We start from the raw sequence: 21,045 nt of genomic DNA, 5'->3' as shown, positions 1-21,045 counted from the left end.
TTAAAATAATATCACTGAATACAATGTGAAAAGTACTTTTATTGTCACCTATGTCAATTACAAAAATGTCATACATCAATAAACTGAGGGAGTATATCACTTTACCATACATATAATCAGGAACCTTTCTTACTAAATGGGTTTAAAACACATTTTCCTAAAAAGGGGACATCTAATTGAGGCAAGCCCGGAAGCCCCCACCAGGCAGTAAGCATAATGCTGAGAACTAACCTGCTTCAACAGCATATGGCCAAACACTCGAATCCAGAGCTTTGCAAATGCATGCGCTGAAACTTTTATCGTGAAAAGTGCATGTCATTAGATTTCTACGAGTATAGAGGGTAAAGTATTCAGGCAGTCAACCCCAATATGATCTCCTGATGTCAATGGTTCGAAAGATGGGTAATCTTCAGATTCGAAAGGGGACTAGGAATGATTCCCATGACGACATCTACAATAGAATTGTGGTCAGAGCCTTTCATGTCAAGAATGGGCATGGGCAATATAAAGCAAATTAGATGAATGAAAATCAGCACACAAATTTCAAACTAGTAACAAGAATGATATGCACTTATAAGACTGAGCACCATCTAAATGCAAAGTATTCCTTTGGCTGGCCATTAAAAACAGATGTTGGACGGCAGACAGATTGGCTATGAGAGATTTCCCATATCCTGAGGATGTGTATTGTCTGATCAGGAAGCATAAACAGTCCGGCACATTATCACAACTTGTGTTTTCGCTCGGCAATTCTGGCACAAGGTGTTAGCTCCAGTTGGGTTTCAACAGCACTGTCATTTTGGGAGCTTGGACCTTATGGAAACAAAGAAACAGGTGTGTCTTCGATGACACTCTTCCATCGGTTAAAAATGCATAGCTATTCATGGATAAACTGAAGATATGGGAATTTGCTGGAGCCCGAAAACTCCAGGAACTAGGACTAGGTCGGATGGACGGGCTAATCTAAGTAGCCTTGTTGAGGTTGTATTTGTTTACCTTTACCGGTGTTTTTGTAATCTTTCTGTACTGCAACCCCTCTGTTTTAGTGTAACAGTGTGGGTTGGCCTTCTCCCTCTCTATTAACATAAAGATACGCAGCTCTCCTGCGTGTTCGAGAAAAAAAAGACTGAGCACTAATCACAGTTTTATATTCTGATGCATTATCTAATTATCTGCAATTCTTGTTTTAGCAAAACAAGTAAAGCATACAGCAACCACAACATATAGATGGCCCATGTTATAGAGCGAAAAGAGTCTTTGGCTAAAAGAGTTTGGATTGGTGAATTTTTCAGCAGACCTGAAAATGCCTTGTACATTTTCTGCTTAAGAATGGCTACTAACCATAATCGGAGCATGTCACCTGTCAAAATATCTAATATAAGCGAAGTGTATGTCCGAAAGCTACACCGAAGTAATTGGTGACCAAATGGAGACTTCAGGTAAATGTGGATATAGCCTAGCTACTTCTAAAAGCAGTTTTAGATGACATTAACAAGAACACTGTTACAATGGTTCAACGCCGACCATTGTCAAATGCGTGAGAGCATTCATCAGGAGGGAAACTGATTAAAACATGAAACCAGGCAGGGTAAAAAAGAATTTTCCCAATCAAAGACAGTGAAAAATCTATAGGCATTGAAGTAAAAAATGTAATTCTAGCGAGAACTGTATACCTGACATGTACTTCGAGTTCAATGGTCGAGTAGGAGATGAACAAGGCACAAGCCACCAAACTGAAATCTAATTCTATTCAGTCAAGCCAGATTGCCCGAAGCATCAGTCATGGCCTCTCCAGAATTCATTTTGGTCATGCAGGCATAACGCTGCAGTTTCTCATTGAACAGCACGAGGGGGTCCTTCTCCTTGAGCACGCCATTTTGGTCGTAGGCGTCCCTGAGGAACAGGGCCCAGTTCATCTCCGTGCCGGCGAGGTAGAACGCGCGGTTCTGATTCTTCAGTGACTCGTACATGTGCCGAGTGAGCCCGAACTCCTCCTTGAACTCTACTATGTGGTGGATCATCGCGCGCTTCTCCACCGTCAGGCTCAGGAACTCGTGCACCACCCCGACGCGGTACTTCTCCGCCTCGGGTGTCCATGGCTTGAGCAGCGCGCCGTTGGTGTACGGCGAGACCAGCGGGAACGTGGTCACCGCGTCGAGGCGATCAGCGTCCTCCGCGTCGAGCGGCATCAACCGGCGGTGCGGGACGGCGAAGCGGAACGTGCGCCGGACGCGGCGCTCGTCCACAACGAAGTCGCGCTCCAGCGCGCTGACGGCGAGCGCGGGGTCCCAGCGCACCAGCTCGAGGACATGGCGGCCGTCCGCGGGGTCGACGACGATGCGGAAGTCATCCGGAAAGTCGCGGACACGGTCTCGGAAGTCATCGGGGAGGCCGAGCACCGCACGGCAGTGGTGGAGCTTCGCGAGCGGCACGCGGCGGTGGGCGGTGAGCATGAGGAGCTTCCGGACTGCGCGCCCCCGCGACGGGAGGAGGGCGTTGTGGATGCGGCACTCTTCCTCGAGGAGTGAACGCATGAACGGCGTGAGCGCGAGGTGGGGGACAGAGTCCACGACGGGGAGGTGGAACAGCAGCGGGTGGCGCGCAGCGGAGCGCGCCACTTTGCGGCCACGGGGGAAGCCGAGCTCGCGGTGCAGCTTGCCGGCCTCGGAAAGGGGGATCCGGTGGGGAGGCGGGAGGGAAGCCAGGAACGAGCGCGCGCGGTGGAGGAAGCGGAAGGCCGTATCGCGGTCGAGTACGGCGTCGAGTGCCGGAACACGGCGCGCGGCCTCCGGCTCGATGGGCGCAACCCGCGGGCTGTTGAGCTTCTTCAGGAGCTTCTTGCGCCGCTTGCAGGGGAGCAGTGGCAGGAGCGAAGCCGCCGCCTCCGCAGCCGCCGCAGAAGATATCGGATCCGGAGCCGGCGCCGGCGCGGGAGCTGGGACGGGAAGAAGGAGCGCTCTGGTGGCGCAGAAAAGGCGGCGCGCCATCGCGGCGGCCGGCGGCGGCGCGGCGGACGACGGCCGCGTGGGGCTAGCTGGGCTCCGTACTTGCAGTCCAGGGTTAACCCTTGATCAAACGACGCACGAAAATTAAAGGCACTGTAACCGTCCGATCATGGGGCCCACTCCACATCCCACCCACTTGCCACATCTGACTTCTCCCGTCCCGTAGTCCTGCGTTTCCTTCCTCCGGGCCAAACCCCCAAATCCCCCCTTCCCGTCCGCCCAGAGCCGCCGCCGGTGGCGGCGCAGCGGGCAATGGGGACGGAGGTGGCAGCCGTCGTGGACCTCGGGGCGCTGTTGCAGTCGGATCTCGTGGCCCTCGCGGCCGCGTCGCCGTACGCCGTCGACCCCCGCCGCGGCCGCCGCCGGGATGGCGACTTCCTCCCGCCCCCGAAGATCGACCGCGCCGTCTTCAACGAAAGCGCCGGCTCCCGCAAGCAGACCTTCTCCCGCCACCGGCCTGCCACCAACATCTCCCACAACCTGACCCCCGTCACCGCCGCGGCCTCCTCCCCAGCCGCCGCCGCCGCCGCCGCCGCCCCTGCGGAGGAGGACTCTGAGAACAGCCTCATTGTGTTCCACCTCCAACGCCTCTTCGCGCGCGACGACCCCTCGTACCCAGCCCCGCCCGCGATTCCACTCCGACAGCAAACCCTAAGCACGCCCGCGACAACATCACCTGCGCCCCCCGGGCCGTCGCGGCTGCTGCCGGCAGCGGCGGCCACGGACCCCGACAGGGAACTGTTGAACACAAAAGGGGTGGCAGTTGATCTGGCGAGGCTCGCGGGGCTGGTAGACCCATATGGTGAGGAGCTACGGCAGCGGACGGCAGGATTGGGGTCGGAGTCCGAGCTGCTGGGATTCATGAATGCCCTGGAAGGGCAATGGGGAAGCCGGAGGCGTCGGAGGAAGTTCGTGGATGCTGGCCTGTTCGCTGACCACCTGCCCCGTGGGTGGAAGCTGCTTCTTGGGCTCAAGCGGAAGGAGTGCATGGCATGGATTAATTGCCGCCGTTATGTGAGGTTTGTTGTCTACCCAAGCATACTTGTTTGATTGGATTAGATGCCAGTTGATGGATTTTCTGAGTGTATATTATGACTCAGATTGTGTTTCAAAATGTTACATCGTGGGAGGTGAATGTATGCACTGATTTTCAAAAGGATCCTGGTGACCTCACAGTTCATGTGAAAGATTTCCTGTTTTACTCTTTCTCAGGGAGATGTCCGAAAAGGATCCTTGTGACTTCACATCAGTTCATCAATAGATCAGTAAACTAAGCTGATATTAGGAACATTGGAATTGTGTGTGAAATGTGCTTCTCACTTAGTGTGATCCTCAGGTTCATGCCCTGGCTCAAGCGATTAAACATATGCAAAAACTGGTTATTAGCTACAAGCTATGTATATCTGAACAACTATTATCTGCATAAATTTGATAAACAGGCTAAACCCGAACATGTGAAATTAATGAAGTATCATCGCATCAGGTCTGATGCCCACCACAGACACCTGAAATTATGAAAAATATATTTTCTTTCGGTGAAAATGTCTGTGTGTTTCCTTTCAATGTTGCAGATTGTGTTAGTTTCTAGCTGTTTCGTGAATAGCTTAACTGCAACATAAGTGTTTGCTAGAACAGTATGCCACTAAAGCATTTGCGAATTTGCTTTTGTAGTTCTTCATCTCCTCATTACCTGAGCATATGCACTTTTTGATTGATTTCTTGATCTCATTAGTAGGAGATTACATTTGCCATGTTATATTCCTAGCATCGTTGTTTACCAGTAGTTGCGTATCATACTTTCAGCCCCAAAGGACATCAGTTTGCTACTTGCAAAGAAGTATCTTCCTACCTCATGTCTCTTCTTGGATATTCAGAGGCAAAGCCAACTGCCACACAGACTAACAGTGCAGGAGTGCACAGCTTTTCTGTCAATGTAAGTTTTTTGACTATGAACCTTATTTTTGCGTGCTTGAATGTTCCAGTTTTAGCCAAAACTATTTTTTGATTAGTCTGCAGGTCTTGACCAGCAAACCATCGCAATTGAGCAAAGGCAACTTGCAGTGCCAGTTCCTTCGGTTACATTGTTTAGTCACTCTGGTGGTTCCCATCTACAAAATCTTCAGAAGGTTGAAGCTCAGATAGAAGTGGATCCAAAGGAGTGCCGGAAATGCAATTTGACGTTTCATGATCACGGTGCCTATATGCAACATCAGTTGTCGTTTCACCAAAGGAAAGTTAAAAGGCGCAGGGTTAGTAAATCCAGTGAACTGGGGCCCGACATAGATGGAAAATATGAAACTCAGCAGAAGACCTCTGGACAGGTACCTGGCAATTTCAGCAATGGTGTTACAGATGTAAGGTATCAAGGTCAGAGTCCAGCAGAACTAAGCGACGGGACAGTTTCAGGCCAGTTAGGTGTTCAACCATCCTTGAAGCCAGTGCCATTTCGGTTTCAGGAGTTGACTATGTTGCCTCAACAGGAAAAAGAACCTTATGCTGGAGAGCCTGTGAATCATCAGGGCCCTCATAAGGAGATGACTGGATTTTCAGAACAGGAAAAAGGAACTGCTGCTGGAGAACCCATCCCTGGGCATCGTAGGGATCCCAAGGAGACGATTGACTTTCCTGAACAGGAAAAAGTACCTGCTGCTGGAGAAACCATCTCTGAGCATCATAAGGACCCACTCAAGGAGACAACTAGTGCAGCTGAACTGGAAAAAGGACCTTCTGCTGGAGAGCCCGCCTCAGGGCATCATCGGGATGCTGTTGACAATTCTGATAACCATAGAACACATGTTGGAACATGTGATAATTCTGTAGCTTCTCTTTCTGTTCATGCTGAAAGCAAATTGAGTACTTGCAACTTCACAAATGTTCATGAAAATGACAGTTCAAAAGATTTAGAACTTTCAAATACAGATTATCCCCAAAAGTTCAACAAGTCCGATGAAACTTTTGGTGTACCTAAAGAGGTTTCTCCAACTGTAGATGATCCTGTTGAAAGCAAAAGCACAAATGATCTGATGGGCCCTACTGACATAACACCAGCAGAACAAGTTTCTCAGTCATATGATCTACAGCATGGAAAATTTGGAAGTTCTAAAGGAAATGATTTTCTTAAGCAGCTGGATTCAGCAACCAGGAATGAGGCTGATCTCAATTCAATTGATATGGAGGTGGATGATGGCAATATAACTATTAATGTGGACAATCTCACAAGCTTCAAAAGTGAGAAACCTCTTGACAACATGATTATGGATTGTGAAATGACTTCTTTGAAAGATGATGAGATCAAAAGTGGCGTCAGAATAAGGGATGTAAACCTCAATTCATGTTCGGATGCAATATCCTCTCCTATTTCTGGTGGAAACTATGAAACATCTAATGCTCCTGATGATGCTATTCGATCATCCATTATTGCCCAATGCTTTGGTACTAACTCTAATGAAGAAAATGCTGGTAAGGGTGAAAATTTTGTCAACCAGAAAAATGACATGGTGTATCAATCTAATTTGACCATGGGCTCTATCCCTGCGGCTCAAATTAACGTGGACTGTTTTACTTCTTCCTGTTCGATGACTCCTGAAATCAAGAACTATGGCAACAGAGGTGAAGATGATGCCAAAGAAGCATTGGTGAACTCACAGAACATGACAAATAATGAAACAGGTTTTGATGTCGAAGCTTATAACAGTGATATCTTCAATAGTACTATCACGGAAAGTAGTCTTGCCCAGCTGAATAATGCCATTAATATGAAAAACGATTTTGCAAGCTGCTACACATTATCTGACCTAAACACACTTACTGGTGGTAATGCAACTGATGAAATTGACATCCACGGTATGAGGAGTTCTTTTGTTAGCTCCACCAGTCGCACTGATCAAAATGAGCATTGCAAGTTGGATTTTGATATCAAGGGCTCCATGCTTGAGGCACTGGAAAAATCTGACAGTGACTTGGAAAATCAATACAATGGTGCGGGTCCTTCTTGTGACTCGCTACCTGCAGCTGGCACAAGTGGGAACATTGATGAGTTTATGTCCATGCAAACCAATTTTGGTAGTTTTACCTCTTTGGTTCGTGCTGTTGAAGATGTTCCACTAAGCAGAATTCTTCAAGATCAGGTATACTTTGCAGGATACACTTGACTCTTCACTGCCTCATTGTTTCTCTTTAATAATTGTTTGACAGTTTTTTACTAGAGTAATCTAGGACTAGCCTGCTTATGTTTTCAGTGGGTTATTATGCCATTGGACTTCGCATATTAGTTATGTTTTTTCAAAATAAAAAACTCTGGTTGATTGGTCTTTTAATTAGAGTAATCATTGCTAATTATGTGGGCTGTGCTCTCCATATGGCATGGTGGAAAAATATGTTCTTTGCTTGATAACTAAAACATATATAACTTGAGAAAGATTCTTCTTTACTTGTCACAGAAGCCTATATATATGTGAGATCGCATGATATATTATGTTCATGGAGCTTTTATTGTAGTTGAATCATATTACTTCTATATCATATGATTATCTTTATGTCATAGGTGTGCTAGATATCTTACTCAGCATGCCTTATTTTGTAGTGGTTAAATGTTTGCTTCCTATGTCAATCAAGTTTGTTTACGATTCTGTTATCTGATAGCAAGCTTTGATTATTCTCTGAACAGTGTGATTTGCAACTTGGATTTGGTGGCCCCAAGCAGCAGATGTATCCTAGCTTTGAGCAGCAGCTAAGGATGGCCACTGCTGGAGCGCCGCCATATGGGAACATGGGCAGGCATGATGCTGTGCCTGTACCCGAACCAACGCTGATGTTAGGCTATGCACCACCGCTTGGTAGCTGCCTTCCTCCGTTCCAGTTGGGTTGGGGGCCGTCCTATTCGAAGATGGTCGGTGTGCTGCAATCTGTGTGCGTGTGGTGCAACAGCCAATTCCAGCATTTCGGCACCGTTGCTGAGCAGCAAGCAGATTCTCTTGGCTACATTTGTCCGGCATGCAAGGGAAAATTTTCTGGTCATCTTGGCATCAATGGGCCGTCTATTTGAGATCCATTTCATGTTGTAACCCAAACTGAGGCTGGTTTACCATTAGTTTCTAGTTAATATGAGTCAAGTTGCAATTGTTGGGATGTGTATGTAGCCCCTTGAACATGAAGGCCTTGTGCTAAGGAATGGCTGACCTTTGAAATCCCAAGATATTATTGAGGCGGAAGGTGTTTTCATGCTAGAACCATTGCCGTGTGGGGTATTTGTGAAGCTTTTGGTTAGCTCTTTGGGCGATCTGGCCGGCCGCCGGAAGGTGATTCTTGATGGTATCTTTCAGATCCACTTTCTGTCTCATTTAAGTTTTCTGGAGTATATAGCCGTGTATGTATCCCGAAGCAAGGAAAGGTTGCTGCAGTACGGTGGATAGCAGAATCTGCCAATCAGCAGGAGTATATTATTATTTTTCCTCTATAAATCCGGTCAAAGTTGGTCAAAACTGATTTAGAACAAACTTAATATGATATGTAAATATAAATGGAGTATACACACACAAATATACTGCAATATTCTTCACTCATCACAACTTAGTTCCTACTGTAGGCTTACGCACATATCTGTATGTCTATATATTTGTCCATGTACACTCTCATCACCAGCTGCTCCTCGTATGAATTTGCTGTATAAGGAGTATATAGGCGTACGGTTGTATTAACATCGTCAGCAATATATCAACGTGGCCAGCTTGCCGACTCCAAGTTCTCCTCCTCGAGGCTGTACTGCCTGCTGTACATACCGTCCGCCGCGTCATCGTCGCCGTGGATTTCCAGAGACGAGATGCTAGGGCTTGGCGCGGCGATTGGGCCCCGGGCAGCGGCCATCTCCGTGCGTAGGAGATCCTGAAGTGCCGATTCCAGCTGTAGCATGGTGGGCCTATCCTCGCCCCTCATGCTGAGGCACCTGGCCGCCAGCCGCGCCACGTCCGCCGCGCCCTCGAGACGGAGCTGCGGGTCCAGAATCTCCCGCAGCCTTCCCTCCCCCAGCACCGAGAAGAAATGGTCTCATGTGATAAGGCCGTCGCCTCGTCAGGAGCTCCGCCAGCACGGCACCAAAGCTGTAGACGTCGCTCCTCTCGGTCAGCCGCTCCGTCAACCAGTACTCGGGGTCCAGGTAGCCGCGCGTGCCCTGCACCCGGGTGACCACCCCAGACTGGTCGGTGGGGATTCCTCTGGAGGCCCCAAAATCCGCGACCTTGGCCACCATGTGCTCATCGAGCAAGATGTTGTCCGACTTGATATCCCTGTGAATCACGGACGTCGAGGCGGAGGAGTGGAGGTATGCCAGTGCGTTGGCCGTACCCGCGGCGATGCGGAGCCGGCTGATCCAGGGCAGTGGCTGCGAGCCCTCGGCGAACAGGTGTTGGGACAGGGTGCCGTTGGAGACGAACTCGTACACCAGGATCGGTACCTGGGCCTCCAGACAACACCCAAGGAGGCGGACGACGTTCCGATGGTTGACCTGGGATAGGATGGCGACCTCGTTGATGAAGTCCTCGATCTCCTGCTGCAGGATTTCTTTCGACCGTTTTATCGCCACGACCAGGCTGTTTGACAAGAGGCCCTTGTACACCGTCCCGTGGGCTCCCCCTCCAAGCTTGCGCACCTCGTCGAAGTTGTTGGTGGCCTTGTCGATCTCCTCAAGACTGATGATCATCCTTTCTGCGATGTCTCTGTCAACCAGCTGCTGCAGCAACACTCCTCGGTTCCTTCTGAAGTTCCCTTCTCTAATCTTCTTGGCCCGAAACGATCTTATTTCCCTCATAGCAACAACCGTTTAAGATCGCAACCAGAATAACCACCATGGCCCCGAGGACACTGAACACTATGATCTTTACCCGATCTGTAAATGAATGTAAACTCGGTTTCAGTTACGGACAATACTACCCGCAATGAACTGAAAAACAAACCACACATATACCATCGTGTCGGTTGTTTGTTTGTATTGTTGGTGCAGAAATGCCTTGAATAAATTCCAGATCATCAGGGGTTATGCAGATATTCTGTGCTCCGCCATTTCCAAGCGCGCCAATGGCCGGCCGCTGTCCTGTCTGGCATGTGCAGTTGTAGCCCCCTTCCGTGTTCACACAAATTCCGCCACAAGGGTAGATATCTGGGTGAAGGCATTCATTGATATCTGGATAGAGAATTGAAATTAGCAAAGCGAGGGTTAGTTTGATCACAATACTATTACTCACTAATTTTTTAATTCCCTTTTCAAAACGACCAGCACTAGCAACAAGGACGACAAGTTGGAACGTAGGGGTTGCCTTCATAGCCATTCGAGCACTGGCACCGGTAGCCCTGCTTGACCGCCGAATCCACGCACGAGCTATTCCTGCTAACGCACGCGTAGGAGCAGTCGTCGCGTTGGGCTTCCAGGCACGAATCGTGCCGTTGCGCCAGCCAGCTCATCACAGCGGGTACTTGTCCAGAGTGTATCTCGTCGGAGAATCTTCTTGTGGCACCACTGTGGTTGGAGGGCAGCGACGCTTCTGCCATGATGGCCAAGTAATGGCACGGTCGACCTCCATGCGCACGCCTGCCTGTGGTGTCGTCGGAAGCATCGCTGAAGTGCGTCGTGTAAGAGCTGATGCCGTGGGGCACATACATCAACCTGACAGCCACCAGCTTGTCCAGAGCGATAAGATCCATCCATTGCGTCGTTCGCTGCTGCTCCCGGTACGCAAGTTGATGAGCAGCCATGGAGGACATGCTGCAAAACAATAATGAAATGAAATATAGTAATGTTCAAGGTGAGAATATGCTATCTTCAAAGGATAGGAACGATTGTTTAATATTTCAAGGGCTTTGCTATGGGTGCTCCGAAGTAAATGTGAACCGTCCATTCAGGTAGATCTAAATAATTATTATCATAAATTACCTCATAACTCCTATAAGGTTATAGGAGATATATATAATTTCAACAATATTATATAGTAAAATCTAAATGGATATGCCTATCCATTTTAGTCTTAAAAGGAGAGCCCCCTCAAACTTTCTTAAATAGGAGAATCTAATCCCACCAGATTTCGAAAAAAAAGGAAAGTGGTTATAATTACCTTAAAAATAACGGTAAAATCTGAAGGAGAGGCCTCCTTCCATTTGGTCAGAGCCCTTAAACTTTCTTTCAGTTAAAAAAATATCTAATCCACTGTATTTCCAAAAAAGAAAAATGGTCATATTTACCTTACAAACAATTTGAGGGCTGCATTGGTAAGAAAGTAACTTTGTCCTCCGTGACAATTATGAAAAAGTAATTTCATAGTACATTAATAATAGAAAAAAGTAACTTTTTTTTGGATTCGTGCCTTTATTAAGAAAAGTACCTTAACTCTTCTTGAAAGTTAAGAAAAATTAACACTATAGCATATGAATTTTCATAAAGTAATCTAAATTGAGAGGCCTAAAACTTTCTTAAAGTGGAAAGTCTAATCCACCACATTTTCATTGAAAAAGGAAGCTCACATTTTCATTGAAAAAGGAAACTTTCCATTTAGTCTTAAAATGAGAGCTCTCAAACTTTCTTAAAATGAAAATTCTAATCCCACCATATTTCCAAAAATGGAAAGTTGTCATATTTACCTTAAAAATAATGGTAAAATCTGAATGTTGAGGCAGGCTTCTATTGTGGTGCCCTCAAACTTTCTTAACATGGAAAATCTAATTCCACTAGATTTCCAAAAAAGAAACAGTCATATTACCTTAAAAATAATTTGAGGGATGTAGTGCAAAGCAAGTAACTTTGTCCTCCGTGAAAATGATGAAAAAGTAACTTCATAGTACATTAATATCAGAAAAAGTAACTTTTTTTCGAATTCGTGCCTTTAAGGAAAGTACCTTTGATACTTCGTGAAATTTACAAAAATAACATTGTAGTATATGAATTTTAAAAAACTAACTTTCTAGTTCGTGATAAGTAGTCGTAATGGTAAAATCTAAATGGAGATATCTCTCCATTTGGTCTTAAAAGGAGATGCCTTTAACTTTCTTAGATGGGAAAGTCTAATCCCACCAGATTTCCCAAAATGGAAAATTTTCATATTGACATAAAAATAATTTTATAATCCAGTGCTAACAAATTAACTTTGTACTCAATAAAAATAATTTTAGCAATATGCTTGGCGAGCATGACAAAACACTGTATTTTAAGCCTTTACCAAGTGCATTAATTTGGGCCTCTGCCGAGTGCCCTAGGCACTCGGCAAACAAGGTGAGTCCGGTAGTGTTGCATGATCTGACTTTTGTACCTAATTTAACATGATATGCAGCTGAGATTAACATGCTTTGTGTAACATAAAAACAACAAAACGTGATCTCAGCTTGACTTCTTGTAACTTCTTCTTTTGTTGGAACCTGACATAAACGTTGTTTCCGTAACGTACTAACGTGTGCACGTCAACCCGTTGGTTGCAACCAAAATGAAGCACCCTGCACGTTCACATGCAAATGCAATACCCATTCCTCACTTCCTCCTAGATGCAAGGAGTGATGTGCGTGCCGGCGCGTGCACGGTGACCGGGTAGCAGGTTGTTTTTTTTCCTTGTTTAATTAATTCATCTCTGCTAATATCTAACGGTTCAGATTTGTTTGAAGTACTTTTTTTTTCTTAACTAGCTAGTTGTTTGAAGTACTATTACCTCTTAGTAGTATATAGTAAGAGGTAACTGGAGTGCCGCAGGTTTGTTTCAATTAGCACGCTGAGAGCTGCTAGCTGGTGAGACAGACAGTAACATCGTTGGTTTTGACAAGCATTGCATGGAACAGTAAAGTTCACTTCCTAACAGTGGGGATGCTAAATAAGGCATGGCGTAGCTATAGAAAATAAGTAGGACTGCATGCGCACAAGCCAAAGACAAAAATTTAATTTGGAAGGTGATCAACAACTGTCACTGTCCTATTTATCCATCTAGCTCTTAATTTAATTAATTTTGGGGATGGAAGAAGCAGTAATTCGTATTAGTACTTGAACGCAGATGAATGGCTATCCGAGACCTTATTCTGCCGTATTAATAAACACGAATAGGTAAGCTACTGATCGATTGATGAACCATTATGCATATACTTGCAAAAGGATCGAATGTTACCGTGCGGGTTTCGATGTAGGCTGAGCCGCAACCGATGAAGACGAGCTTATTTGCCGAAACGGAGAAGTGCAAGAAGGAGTCGGTACTGCTGCTGAAGTCCGAGGCAGCAGATCCGATCCGGCCGCCGGCTGGATCATCGTAGCAGAGCCGGGAGACGTTGTTCTTCACCAGCACGCTCCCCGCGTCCACGTCGACCTTCAAAATCTCCAGCTGATGATTGTCGCCGATGAAGGGTCGCAGAGTACCGTGCGAGTCGTTTCTGCAGTCGACGCGGAAATGGTCGTCCATGGCGCACCCATGGCCGATGCCAAATGGATACGGAATGCTGACGCTGCCGCAGGACCTCTTGCAGCTCTCGATCATGTACGGCGGGGATCTACCACGTCGTGCACACGTGATTGAACTGCGATCGGTTTGCTGATGGGGAACTGGATCATTGGAGCTGGCTGTGGACAAGGGCATGGAGCAGCTGAAAGATATGATGGAACCGTGGTTGCTAAACTCAGCAGCACACGGGTTACACGTTAATATAGGGAGGAGTACCAAAGACTCCTGATGTTACAAGGAAGGTAGGCGTAATCGGTTTAGGTTGTGTATAATACAACTTGAAAAGCTAACTCTATCAATAACCAACCGATACACAACTCCTTAATAGTTTGGATTACATACGACACATTTATTCTAACACCCTTCCTCAATCTAAACTGTCTTTTGTCTTGAGATTTAGATTGCAGATGAAGTCTCCAAACTTCCCAGCAGAAAGAGCTTTCGTGAACCCATCTGCTAACTGATCATGAGTGGAGATGAGTCGAACTTGCAACTGTTTGTTGACAACTCTTTCTCTCACAAAATGAAAATCAATCTCAATGTGTTTTGCCCTTGCATGGAACACTGGATTTGCTGATAAATAAGTAGCACCCAAATTATCACACCACAACGAAGGAGGTTGTCTCAATTTTATCCCAAGCTCGGCCATCAAAGACTCCAGCCAGATCAGTTCAGCTGTGGCATTTGCCATGGATTTATACTCGGCTTCAGTACTTGACCTTGACACAGTGGCCTGTTTCCTAGCACTCCAAGAAATAAGATTGGCACCAAGAAATATTGCAAAACCACCTGTAGACCTCCGATCATCTATGCTGCCAGCCCAGTCAGCATCAGAAAATGCACTCAACATCATAGAACTGGACTTCTGAATGTGCAAGCCAAGTCCAACCGAATGCTTCACATATCTCATAATTCTTTTAACTGCAGTCCAATGCAAGGTAGTTGGTGCATGAAGAAACTGGCACACCTTGTTTACTGCATAAGAAAGATCAGGCCGGGTAAGGGTTAAGTACTGCAATGCTCCAACAATGCTCCTGTATCTCGTACTGTCTTCAGCACTTAGTGCTTCTCCTTCATGGCGAGATAATTTTTCTGAAGCAGATAGTGGCGTAGATGAGGACTTGCACTTTGTCATACCAACCCTAGTCAATAAATCATGTGCATACTTCTCTTGTGTTAGAAGAATACCATCTTTGCACTTTGTAACCTCGATCCCTAAAAAATAGTGGAGATCACCAAGGTCCTTTAGCGCAAAGTCCTTCTTGAGATCTTGAAGTAAAGCCGTGACTGCTTCTGATGATGAGCTAGTAACAATGATGTCATCAACATAAATAAGCATATACATTGTTACATGGCCTTTGATATATATGAAGAGAGAAGCATCAGACTTTGAAGCCTTAAAACCAAGATTAATTAACTTCGAGCTCAACCTTGAATACCAAGCACGAGGAGCTTGTTTGAGGCCATAGATAGCTTTGTCTAATTTGCAAACAAAGTTAGGCATCTTTGCATTTTCAAACCCAGGTGGTTGTCTCATATAAACCTCTTCTTCCAGAACACCATGTAAAAACGCATTCTGTACATCTAACTGCCTCAAACACCATCCTCTTGTTACTGCAATCGATAGTACAAGTCGAATTGTAGCAATTTTTACCACCGGACTAAATGTATCCTCGTAATCGATCCCATAGCGTTGTTTGAATCCCTTTGCTACCAATCTAGCCTTGTATCTATCAATACCCCCATCTGCCTTCCTTTTAATTTTATAAACCCATTTTGAATCAATCAGATTTGTACCTTGCTTAGGAGGAACAAGATGCCAAGTGCCATTGCGAAGTAGAGTGTCATATTCATCTTGCATAGCTTTTTTCCATAATGAATCTGCCAAAGCTTCGTGCAAAGAATCAGGTTCTCCTGTTGAACTAAATAATCCATACCTTATCATGCCATCATAAAGCTTCTTGGGTTTCACAATCCCACTCTGAAGTCTTGTGCGTCGTGGAGAAACAACACTTGATTCAGAAACAACACTAGGATTGGCAGCTTCAGGAACAGCTTGCTGAACATCGTTGCTAGTCTGGACACGCTGCATCGAGCTTGGAGAGGCTGTCGGGGAGGTCGTTGTCGCGGCCGGAGATGCTGGCGCTGTTGGTGTTGTTGCCACTGTCCCCCCACGCGGCAAGCCAGAGTTGGCTCCCAACCGCACGGGGCTGACCCGTCCGGCCAGTGAATCGGCCGTGAGGTCGGAACCCAATCCGCCGGTGCCGTCTTCGTCAAAAAACTCCTGGAACTCGGCGTCGTGATCTTCGGTGTCTGTCGGAGGATACTGTGGCAAGTTGTTCGGGAAGGAGAATGCACCATCCGAAGCCAAATTTTCTGCAGATTTCTGTGAGATAGCACTTGAATCACTAGAAGCATTAGTAATATTTGGGTTAGCACAACTAACATCCCCCAGATTCTTAAGGTGATCAGGAAGAAGAACAATCTCCTTTCTCAATTGAGCTCCCGCATTTGAATGAAGGTGAGCAAAGGGAAAATAAGTCTCATCAAAAATTACATCCCTAGAGATGTAAATCCGGCCCGTAGAAATATCAAGGCACTTAAATCCCTTATGTTGAGCGCTATAGCCAAGAAAAGCACAGCGGGTAGATCTAAAGGAGAGCTTTCGAGAGTTATAGGGACGTAAGTTGGGCCAACAAGCACATCCAAAAATTCGAAGAGAGTTGTAGTCTGGTTTTTCATGGAGAAGGCGAGCTACTGGAGTTTCATAGCCAATGACCTTGCTGGGTAGAATGTTGATAAGGTATGTTGCCGTAAGGAAGGCTTGATCCCAATACTTGAGGGGCATAGCAGCATTGGCTAGAAGAGCAAGCCCAACCTCAACGATGTGCCTATGCTTCCTCTCGGCTGCACCGTTTTGTTGATGGGCATGGGGACATGACACACGGTGAGAAATGCCAATTCGTTGGAAAAAAGAATTAAGTTTTTCATACTCGCCCCCCCAATCACTTTGTATGGCAACAATTTTCTTATTGAACTTCCTTTCTACAAGGTTCTGGAAATCTTGAAACACTTGAAATACGTCAGATTTCTTGCGAAGGAGATAGACCCAGGTATATTTGGTATAGTCATCTATGAAGCTCACATAGTAAGTATGCCGACCAATAGAAGGAGGTGCTGGTCCCCATACATCAGAAAAAATTAATTCAAGAGGAGAGCTTGATATACTATTTGACTTTGAATAAGGAAGTTGATGGCTTTTGGCCATCTGACACGAATCACAAACAGACTCTGCATTTTGATCACTAACACAAGGTAAATTATTCAAACTAAGAACTCTCTCTACAATAGGGATGGCTGGATGACCTAGCCGACTATGCCATCTAGATGTAGACGGCTTATTGACTCCATAAGCTTGCTTGCTCAAGGCTCCTTTAGAAGAACTTGGCGCTAAGGGATAGAGGCCACCTTTGGATCTACCCCAATGAAGGATTTCCTTCGTTTCTTGGTCCTTGATAAGAAAGAAATTTGGATGAAATTCAAGGAAGGCATTATTATCACGGGCTAGTTTGTGGACTGAAACAAGGTTCTTGCTAGCACTAGGAACATGAAGAATATTATTGAGATGCAAAACCTTAAGAGGGGTATGTAAAGTTGTATGCCCAATATTACTAATTTTCATACCTGCTCCACTTGCTGTATGCACTTGATCACGTCCTGTGTACTTGTCACGAACAGTAAGCTTCTCCAAGTCGCTGGTCACATGATCCGAAGCTCCACTGTCTGCATACCAATTTGTATCATAGCCATATCCAGCTGTGGCAGCTCCTGCTGTTTTGTCATTCTGCTGATCTTCTTCGTCATCGTCGTAGCGGAACCAACAGCTAGGGGCTTCATGACCAACCTTCTTGCAGATTTGGCACCTCACCTTGATGTTCTTCTTCGGTGTATTTGGACCAGCATTGCTGATCTGTACACCGCGTCCTCCACGACCGCGACCACGATTGCTGCCACGGCCACGGTTTCTACCACCACGCCCACGAGCAGCAGCGTTTGCAGAGGATTGATACTGGCCGCCATCTTGATACATCTCCATCCGGAGATCATAGGACAGAAGTTGAGAATAGAGATCACTCAACGAGATTGGCTCCGCACGACCAAGAATAGTTGAAACAATTGGATTGTAATCAAAATCGAGGCCGTTTAGGATATAGGAGACCACCTCATCATCGTCAACTAGCTTGCCAGCAGCAGCAAGCTCATCCTTGATTTTGCGAATCTTGTTGAAGTAGGCCTCCATGGTCATGCCACCCTTCTTGAGATTTGCGAGCTGCATGCGCAAATTTGTCACACGCGCCCTAGATTGCGCTGAGAACATTGTCTCTAGCGACTCCCATGCTTCAGCAGATGAAGTCGCGGTTGCTACTTGCACCAATACTTCCTTGGTAATGGAGTTCAGCAAGTAGCCAAGAAGCTGTTGATCCTTGGCGTTCCAGGAGTCGTACTCCGGGTTGTGAACACGCTGCTTCTTGTCGTCCTCCACGGTCTTCGGTGGTGCAGGATCAGACCCATCAAGAATCCCCATGAGTTGAGCACCACGAATGGTGGGGAGGAACTGGGCTTTCCATAGGACGAAGTTATCTCGAGTTAGCTTCTCGGACACCGTCGGGCCGAGCTGAAACGACGACGAGGTTGACGAGGAAGCCATGGTCGAGTTTGTAGATGTATCTTAGGAAGAAGATGCTCTGATTACCATGAAAGATATGATGGAACCGTGGTTGCTAAACTCAGCAGCACACGGGTTACACGTTAATATAGGGAGGAGTACCAAAGACTCCTGATGTTACAAGGAAGGTAGGTGTAATCGGTTTAGGTTGTGTATAATACAACTTGAAAAGCTAACTCTATCAATAACCAACCGATACACAACTCCTTAATAGTTTGGATTACATACGACACATTTATTCTAACAGCAGCAAGCGAGGATGGCCAGAACGGCCACAAGGGACGGAGCCAGGATTGAAACATAGATGGGCTAATTTACTAATGCTGATAATTAGAAAGGGTCATACCTTGTTAATGAGCAACATTAGGGCAGTCCCAACCCAGACTCTACCATGAAGTCTAAGCCTCCTATTTATTGTGTTTTGCTGATGTGGCAGTATATTTATGGAAGAGAGAGGGAGAGAAATCAAGACTCCAAGTTTTCACGCAAATCAAGAATGAATGTGAGAGAGACAAGTGTGCCATATAAACTAAAGTAACACACTTTACATTGGGAAGTATAGTTTCTTGTGATGGAGTCTTTGAGGATTAGACTCTATGAGTGGAGTCTGCATTGGGACTGCCCTTAGCAATGAAATTAGAGGGGTTAATGTGTAGTTACACCAATGTTAGGGGGCCATGCCCCTGCCCGCCCCCCTTGTCTCCGCCCCTGACGGCCACGCCGAGATTGAGCATGGCGGCGGGGCAAGGTTACCGGCGGCTTAGCTTCAAGGTTGTCCCCGGCACGGCCTATCTAGCAGAAATAAGAAATTCATGGCGAGAGGCCGGCTGGTGTACGTGGTGTCGTGGTGAAGACACTGGTGCATGCGGGGCGGCGGCGGCCTGCTGGGCATCTGCTTATATAGCCGTGGGTGAAGGGGTCGCGCGCTGATCGCGTATCCCTGATTGTCAATTGATCGCGCGCGTGGCAACACTTTGGCCCCGTTTGGTTCACGCCGCGCTATTCCACTCTACGAGAGAATATTTTATGTATGAAGTAGTAAATGAAGTCAATTTGTAAAACTTTTTCAGGGATGGGTGTAACTTTTCGCGATGAATCTAATGACGGTAATTAATTGATAATTGGCTACAGTGATACTACAGTAATCACCCTCTAATCGCGCGGTCAAAGACCTCATTAAATTCTTCAGGGTCACTAGCGCGAGGTTCTGAAGTTGGTTTTGTAAACTGACTTTGTTTGACACCGTAATTAGCGGTCAAAGTGTCACTATTCATTGGCCATGCAAATCCTTTGATCTTACCACCTTTAATTTTCCTATACTTCAACACATGCGGATGGTGATCAGTGCTTTTAATTGATCACTGTTGATGCAGACGTCCGACCGAAACCGAACCGAACTGTACAAAACATTGATTTTAGCACGCCAATTTGTCCCAGGAAGCACTCACAAGCAGGCCAAATAGTAATCACGTACGTTGGTTGAGCACACACGCTTATCTCACTGACCTTGGTCCTTGACCTTCCTTCGAGGGTCAAATCACGCACACAGCTTGTGGTTTCCACGTCATGCCGCTAGCTCCTGTACCACCAAATCATGCATGCTCACTATTGTTCTTGATGTAGATGTGCCATCTCTGTCGCTATCGTTGGTCTTTGTGTTGGGGTCTCCCAGGTGGGTAGTGCGTGCTTTTCTCCCTGGTGGAGTGGAATATCTCTGCGCTGACGACGGACAGAATTGAAGGCCATTGACGCGTTTCCTTTGCAAATTTCTATACCTAAACCAATCTGAATGAGAGGGATAGAACTGCACAATTCTCGACGTAGACGCGTCGTCTGAACAGGTTACCTTATCATGCCAACATTATATAGCTTGCTTGCTTGCTTGTATTCCTGGTCTCCTGGATGGCTGGATCAAACAGCGAGTTTTGGTGTAATGACCTGATGTATATTGATGTATATTGAGATAGATAGATACACAACCATCCACAGGTCCATGTATCGAGTAGCGAAAAATAACCATTGGTTCTGCTTTTCCACGATTGCCTGCCTGGTCTGCTATGAGAAAGACCAGGTGATCTTGCATGTATACTTCATGATCACAATAAGCCAAATCTCAGATGCTAAAATGGAAGGGTAACCGAAAGTTGGAGAAGCACTGTCAACCACATCAATTCAGTTGAAATGTATTTGTAGATTGGAGTGTTACTTCGTTCTCTCATTAGCTCACAGATGCTAAAATGGCACGACAGGCAGACAGGGTAACCCACTGTCTTTGAATTCTTTGGAGTTGGGTAGTTTCTAACTTCCTCTATGCCCTGGGACTGGAGGATATGCCGTGTTCAACATATTCTTTCCCCCCCTATCTCTACCAACAAGCCAGTTGGCTGCTAGGCACTCCTGCAAAATGGGGTCAGACCGGCATGCTGACCGTCGCGGCGTCGCCGCCCGACTCCGACCAACCAAGGGCATGGGGATCCTCGGGTGATGCGAGCGCCCGACCTCCCCCGATTGAGGAGCAGCGAGAGCTGGCCACGTGACGAAATCATCGCCGGTAGCCGGTAGCCGGTAGGAGCAAGGCTAATACAGCTTTCTGCTAGCTGTAAGAATTTTTGCGGTCCATTTTTGAATCTTCTTGTATAATAGTTAAGCTTTCATCATTAATACATGGTTCACTTGGCTCTCTCACAAAATTTCTTAATTCTTGTGTTGAAGCTGGCTGCAAGCTTACAACCCGATTTCTCTCTCTTCTCGATCTCCTCTCTTATCCACCTCAGCATTCAGCCTTCTTACAACCCATCATAATACTTGCTAGAGATGGATTCGGATCGGATACAGATGAAATCGGATTTGGATGTCATCTTTT

The 21,045-nt window shown here is 46.3% G+C and overlaps 2 protein-coding genes, 1 non-coding gene and 1 pseudogene across 5 annotated transcripts; 1 reads left to right on the top strand and 3 right to left on the bottom strand.

Moving 5' to 3' along the window:
* LOC120660978 (protein WHAT'S THIS FACTOR 1, chloroplastic-like) lies at window positions 1–3,056 on the bottom strand. 3 transcript variants are annotated; one of them, XM_039939650.1, is made up of 4 exons: window positions 1,674–3,056; window positions 1,298–1,360; window positions 997–1,103; window positions 1–451 (listed from the first exon to the last, which is right to left on the bottom strand). In XM_039939650.1, the coding sequence occupies exon 1, from the start codon at window positions 2,985–2,987 to the stop codon at window positions 1,755–1,757; it is 1,233 nt and encodes a 410-aa protein (XP_039795584.1). In that variant the 5' UTR covers window positions 2,988–3,056; the 3' UTR covers window positions 1–451; window positions 997–1,103; window positions 1,298–1,360; window positions 1,674–1,754. The 3 variants fall into 3 exon arrangements, with proteins under 3 accessions (XP_039795584.1, XP_039795582.1, XP_039795583.1); XM_039939648.1 differs by lacking the exon at window positions 1,298–1,360; XM_039939649.1 differs by lacking the exons at window positions 997–1,103; window positions 1,298–1,360.
* Window positions 3,057–3,165: 109 nt separating this feature from the next.
* Window positions 3,166–8,233, top strand: LOC120660977. The gene is made up of 4 exons (XM_039939647.1): window positions 3,166–4,024; window positions 4,809–4,938; window positions 5,015–7,132; window positions 7,672–8,233. Exons 1-4 carry the CDS (start codon window positions 3,258–3,260, stop codon window positions 8,047–8,049), a joined length of 3,393 nt encoding a protein of 1,130 aa, XP_039795581.1. The 5' UTR covers window positions 3,166–3,257; the 3' UTR covers window positions 8,050–8,233.
* A 484-nt stretch (window positions 8,234–8,717) lies between these two features.
* Window positions 8,718–13,492, bottom strand: LOC120662710 (annotated as a pseudogene).
* Window positions 13,493–17,557: 4,065 nt separating this feature from the next.
* On the bottom strand, window positions 17,558–17,696 carry LOC120663166. The gene has a single exon (XR_005670388.1). It is a non-coding gene; the product is annotated as a small nucleolar RNA Z247 (small nucleolar RNA).
* Window positions 17,697–21,045: the final 3,349 nt, after the last annotated feature.

This window comes from Panicum virgatum, chromosome 2N (assembly GCF_016808335.1).
Source record: "Panicum virgatum strain AP13 chromosome 2N, P.virgatum_v5, whole genome shotgun sequence".
Classification (NCBI taxonomy): Eukaryota; Viridiplantae; Streptophyta; class Magnoliopsida; order Poales; family Poaceae; genus Panicum; species Panicum virgatum.
This window is presented reverse-complemented; position numbering and strand designations above follow the sequence as displayed.